We start from the raw sequence: 6,135 nt of genomic DNA, 5'->3' as shown, positions 1-6,135 counted from the left end.
CAGGTGAGACCCCCACCCGCGGAGCTGGGATCCCTTTTCCGAAGGGCAGCGAGGGCTGCGGGAGAGCCCGGCAGAGACCGCGCTCCGTGGAGAGCACCCCCAGAGATGAGCTGGCCTTCCCCGGGCCCCCCGCCAGGAAAGGGAGGAGGGCAGGGATGACCTGATCCCCACGGGGAAGGAAGATAGAGGCACCCTGGCCCCTCCGTCACGGAGGAGGAGCAAGGCAGGCCAGGCCCCCCACCCCCAGCCCAAGTCTCTCTCAGTCGTCCCCCAGTGTGAGACAGACGGAGACCCCTCGAGCGTTCCCCGGGCTCCAGACGAAATAAAGCTGAGCATAATCTGCCGAGGCATAACGGGCTTGGACTTATTATTTATTCGAGTGTGAACAAGGTGGAATCTACCGTGGGTGGTCTGGGTGTTGTTGAATGGTAAATATCAGGTAGAGGGAGACGGAAAGAAAAAGGCTGGGGGGAAGCAAGAGAGTGGCAGAAAGATGAAGTAGAAAATCAGGATGATTCTCAGCACAGCTCTGGCCTCGGCCTTTTGGATTCACTCTTCTCGCTCAGCCTCGTGTCCTCGTCCCTAGACCTGGCATCACTGGACAATGGTGTCACCTGAGCCTCATCTCAAGGTCCCTTAGCTCAAGTCATGGCCCAAAGTTCCCCTTCAGGAGGCACATTGATGCAACAGGGGGCTTGGGTGGTCCCAGCTTTCTGCACTTGTGTCCGAATGGGCAAAAGGTCCTTCCTGGCAATGGCCCAGGACTTGGGAAGGGGCTGGAACTGGGGCTGGGTTTGAGGTCAGGGTTAACCAATCCTAAGGCAGCTCCATTTCTGGGCTGCCCAGGCCCTACGGGGAGGGCTCTGTGAGTCGGGAAGAGGGATCCTTGGGAATTTCGGGCCTCTCTCAATACCATGGGCCGCTGAGCTCTGGCAGCTGGATACACAGCTGGGACCACGTGTGCTCCGGGCCCCAGCCGAGGCCCGGGGCTCTCCATCCCCTCTGCCACGGCCAGGGCGTGGGCTTAGTGATTCGTTTGCCTGGCGAGCGACTCGTTGGGCAAGCAAAGATCAGTCCCAGCGTTTGATGTGATTTTTGCCGATTTTATTTGAACTTACCCCGGTTGAGACGGGGGCGCTGAGGGGCACAGGCGGTGCCGGGACTCCAGCGCTCTGTCCTGGTCAGCCCGGGGCACCACCGGGGTGTGGGCTCCATCCTCCTGGCCCCAGGCTGATAGGATAGGGTTCAAATGATTTCTGGACAGCAAGGCCTTGGGAACAGAATGTTAGCTGGACTGCAGCCAGGACGATCTTTCCATCTTATTGTCTTGACCAATCAAGTAGGACTTTGCCTGCCTGGGTAATAAATCAGGGGAGGTGGGGGATGAGTGTGATTTTTGTGGTGGGTAGTTAAGGCGTAGGCCCTGGAAACAAAGGCGAGGTTTTTCATTCCTGTATCATGTGAAACTGCACCTGCATAATCATCACACCATGAATGATAGGATTGTTAAGGGTAACGATTGTTTGGAAATGGAATATGATTATTATCTGAAAGGAGAATCATGAGAAAGGATACTTAGGAAATTGACGCTTGGATAAGACCAATGACTGCAACAGAACAATATGAGTTTATTAATTAACACCTACAGTTCGATCAGGAAAGGGTATAAAAACAGGTCCATTTCGAATCCATGTCGGAGTCAGGTGCACGTCTGATTGCCAGAGCTCTTGTCGTTCTGTCATGATGAGGATGGATGTTCTGTGGGGGGAGGACGCTCTGTCATGATGAGGATGGATGTTCTGTTGGGGGAGACGCTCTTCACAGGGCTGGGTCACGTGGGGCCGGGCCGGGCCGTGCTGGGCCATGCGGGGCCCCGTGGGGCCGGGCCGGGCCATGCCAGGCCATACCGGCCGTGGGGCGCAGGGGCCGCCCGCCTGCCCGCCAGGCTCCGGCCTCGGCCTCCCGCCGCGGGGCGCAGCGGCGAGCCGGGCGGCCGGCCACGCTCCTTTTATACTGGCGGGCGCTCAGTGACGCACGTGCGTGCGGCGGCTCTGCCGCTGTGATGTCACAATCAGGGGGCGGAGCCAAGAAGAGAGTGCCCTGGGACTGGTCTGGGCGGGAGGCGTTGCCCTGGTAACGGTTGGTGGTGCTGGCGTTGACGGGGGGCGGGGGGGCGGTGAGGCGGGCAGTGGCGGTGTATGACGTGTGGGAGTGCCCCAGGGAGTGCTTCCAGCCCCAGTATGGGGGTCCCGCTCCCATTTTGGGGGTTTCCCAGTGCACGGGGAGGGGTCTCTGGGGGTCTCAGGTCAGTCTGGGGGTTCCCAAGCTGCTGGAGAGAGGTCTCTGGGGCTCCCAGTCCCATTCTTTGGGTGCCCAGGCGCACGGGGTTGGGGGGGTGGGATGCTGTCTGGGTGTTCCAGCCCCATTTTTGGGGCTTCCAGCCTCACTTTTGCCTTGCCCGGGCTCATCTCTTGGGCTGCGCCCACGTAGGCGTGGCCACCGCTTGAAGGCTCAAGGCGAGGCAACGCCGCCTGAGCCAGCTGGCCGCCCCGTTGCTGGAGTTCTCGCGAGAGTTGGCGGCGCGGGCGGGTCCCGCCAGGAGCCGCCACCACTCCCTCAGCGCAGCCCGGCCCGGCCCAGCCTGACCTGGCTCGTTCCGCTCCCTCAGCCCTTCGCTCTCCTTCAGCCCTTCCCGCCTCCCTCAGCCCGCTCCTGCCTTCCTCAGCCCGCTCAATCAGCCCTCTGCGCTCCTGCATCCCGGCCGCTCTTCCTTCACGCCCGCTCCCTCCGTCCGTCCCGATCCCCCCCCCTCCCCCCCTCCCCTCTTGACGCGCGGTGCCCCCGCCACGCCAGAGCCCCGGCACCGCCTGTGGCCCTCAGCGGCGCCAGCGGCCGGGGCCGCAGGAGGGACGTACAGCGTCCGGAGCACGGCCCCGGGCCAGGAGGGCGAAAATCTCCCGGCAGGGCCCCCGTGCCGCCGGGCAGGCGTTGCCGGTGAGAACGGGAACGGGAGGAGGCGCTGGGAAGCGTCTCCGGGCACTGCCAGCGGGGGCTCCAGGCAGGAATGCGGTGGGGAAGGCGGGGGCCTCCCTGGCACGGCCCCGGCCCGTTCCCGCTGCCACCCGGATCCGGAGTCCCACAGGGACCCGCGGCCCTCCCCTCCGGGATTTGGCGGATGGAGGCGGGGGGGGGCGGTCCCAGCCACCAAGGCTTTGAACGCCCTTCCCAATGGAAAGAAGAAGAGCTTGACTCAGCCAATCTATCAAGCAACAATCAATTGATTAATTCAAACGATCAAGTGTGAGCAAAGCAGCACGCTGGATACAGTGGGGGTTCCCCCTCCTGCTGCATTTCGGTTGCTGACTTTTGCTGGGATTTATTGAGCATCTTCATAAACACTTCTCAGCAGGTTTGGTTGTTGTTGTTGTTTGGGTTTTTTGTGCGGTTTCCTCCTAGTGTGTATTTGTCAAGTCTCATTACTGTACTCTATTGTGATCAGTTCCTATTGGTGACGTCGAATTTCTCTACCCCACGGGTTTAAATTAGTAAGAGCCATGTCCAGTTTCTCTTTTCTAGAATTAGACGTCAGTGATGGTGAGGCCCAGCTTCTCTCTCCAGGACGGTCAGTCAGCAAGGGTGATGTCCAGCTTCCCTACATCTCTGATGGGGAGGTCCAGTTGTCTTTCCCAGCATCGTCAGTCGGTGAGGATGATGTCTGGCTTTCCTTCCCAGGATCATACTTCTGTGCTGGTGGGCTCCAGTTTTCCTTTCCGGGATCCTCACTTTTCAGCTTGGGATAAGCTCCTTCTTTTATTTAGGCGATTAACCGCTCCTTTTCTTGATTCTAAAGCTAGAGTTCAAAACTTCTTTGTACAAAGCAGCTCAAAGCTTAGAACCATTTTGTTTCCAAGCAAATAAGACTTGCGCATTCTTCGATCCTACGTGCTAAAGGCCTGAAAAACCCTTCAAACTTACCTTGTGAAAACTTGGGAACTCACTTATTCACTTAGAAGCATGCCAGATGGTTGTCCAACAAGCCTCTTTCCATGCTTTTTCTGTTTGTTCACCAAAACTCGCTTTTAGAACTGTCCCGTGGCCTCGTTCCACACAGTTCACAACAACTACACAGGTCACCTATTTTATTTTTTTTTTAATTATTTTTTTTATTTTATTTTATTTTTACACCTTTTGTGGTTTGAAAGCAAAACGAATGAGAGGCTCCAAGTCAGGGATATAATTTCATAAGAAGAAAGGTAAAAAGGTACATATAAAATAAAATAATTGCAATAACACAAAGGATCACTGACAGAGTCAGAATACAACCTGAGCAGGATGGTGGAAGCAGTCCAGGTGAGGTGCTCTTCCTGAAGCAGTGATCCTGTAGAAAGGTCTGGGAGCTCTGCTCCTCTGGGAATCCAGTGGGTAAGTGCTGCTTGCACTGTCCCACATACCAGCTTATATCCAGGTGAGAATGCTTGGCTCCTCCCCCTGGGCAGAGCATCTCACAATGGGATGAGGAGGGTGAAGTGGGTCCTTGATGGCCCATTAAACAGAGATAACTCCTGGAGGGAGTTACCTGTGAGTCATGGGCCAGGCGGTAATGGGCCATTAGCAGAAGACACCCCTACACTAGAGCACTGCTCCACTTGGTTTCAACAGTTCATGAAGATGGTGATAGAATAAATACTTTGTGTACATCCTATACTGCAACCCAGGACATAATCCACCCCTTATTCTATTACCATCTACATCATATCCAAATTGTGATAAATTTGGGGTAAAAATTCGTGTATGAAATAATGATCCGATGTATAATAAGAACAATGTTAATAAAATGTAAAATCCAGTAGGAAGCAAACCGTTCCCCTCCTCAGCCTGCACGGCTTCAGTTGCGAAACAGGACAAGAATCATCAGACTAGACAAAGACTCTAGCCAGCCTTGATAAGAATCACTTCCTCGACAATACAAGGAGAAATTCCTTCTTGATGACGATGCAGATTTCATCAACACCCTGGCACGACATGCAAACTGAAATCAACATAAGACTGACCTGTGAAATTGACATAAGAACGAACCTTCCCAGAATGGAACAACGGGACTTGACAAGATCCGGGAAGGCCATCGAAAAGAAATTTGGACTATTAGCCCACCCTGGACACCTAGACTGCCTAAGGACAGAAAAATCCTATAAAACGGTGGACTGAAAGCTGCACAGGTGTGGATTTGGGCGTCTTGTACCCTGGTGTGCAGACCCCTATCCACCCAGCGCAGCACTGATATTTTCCTATTTTGTGGCTTTCTCATTTTGCTGGTGTTCGATATTGTGTTATTAATAAATTGTCTTTTATCAATCCGATATTTGCCATTGTATTTATAACAGATTTGGTGCCGTGACTCGGATTCGGAGGAAGCTGCAGGGACCTGCGATCCAGGAGGGTATCCCTGCCAATTTTGGTGGCCTGGTGAGTGAGGAGACCCCGCGGCTCCACCCGAACCTCCAAACCAAATTTAGGACGAGAAAACCACAAAATAGGACAGGGGAGAGGACGGATCCGGGGGCAAAGAGAGCTCGGGAAGGCAAAGGGCCTTCGAAAAAGCCGCGGCTGACAATTGCTCGTAAAACGTCTAAGTGCACGAAGACATCCACGCAGGAAAAGGAGCTGTAAGTACTGCTGGTTGAGCGGGTGATCAGGCCAGTGTGTGAGACGTGATCTGATCACGAAGCGAATGTGGGCTTCAAGGTCGCATTTCCATTTTTCCCACGAGGGGAACGGTCGGCCGCGAAGGAAGCGATTTCGTGTGAAAACTCTCTCACATCGCTCGTCAAAACTGGGACTAGGGAAGTCTCAGGGACCAATCACAGAGTGGGTAAAAAGGGGAAGGGTACGTCCTGTCGAGCTCGGGAATTGGTAAACCCTTTTTGCCAGCGGACCAAGGTAAGGGTCCAAAGAGAATCCGAAAAGGATTGAGTACCGATCAAGGGCCCCTCAGCATAGCTCGCTGGAGGGGTGAGTGATCAGAAAAGCCCCATCCCCTGAGAAAGAACCAGAGACACAACGCACCGGCAGAAAAGTCGACTTGCAGGGAATTTTGAAGACTTGGTAAGGAAATTCGTGAAACATGGGACAGAGAAA

At 54.8% G+C, this 6,135-nt stretch overlaps 1 protein-coding gene across 1 annotated transcript in view; it reads right to left on the bottom strand.

The window, feature by feature from the left end:
- Nucleotides 1-2,876: 2,876 nt before the first annotated feature.
- Nucleotides 2,877-6,135, bottom strand: part of FER1L5 (fer-1 like family member 5) — a gene marked incomplete at both ends in the record, with an annotated part of 51,406 nt that continues 48,147 nt past the window's right edge. Inside the window, 2 exons of the mRNA XM_083880425.1 lie at nt 2,877-3,221; nt 4,968-5,029. Of these exons, the coding sequence (XP_083736551.1) occupies nt 2,877-3,221; nt 4,968-5,029 (407 nt within the window). The remainder of the gene's footprint in view (nt 3,222-4,967; nt 5,030-6,135) is intronic.

Source organism: Zosterops lateralis, assembly GCF_965231275.1.
Source record: "Zosterops lateralis genome assembly, chromosome: 30".
Taxonomy (NCBI): domain Eukaryota; kingdom Metazoa; phylum Chordata; class Aves; order Passeriformes; family Zosteropidae; genus Zosterops; species Zosterops lateralis.
The sequence above is the reverse complement of the archived record's forward strand: the minus strand, read 5'-3'. Positions and strand labels throughout refer to the sequence as shown.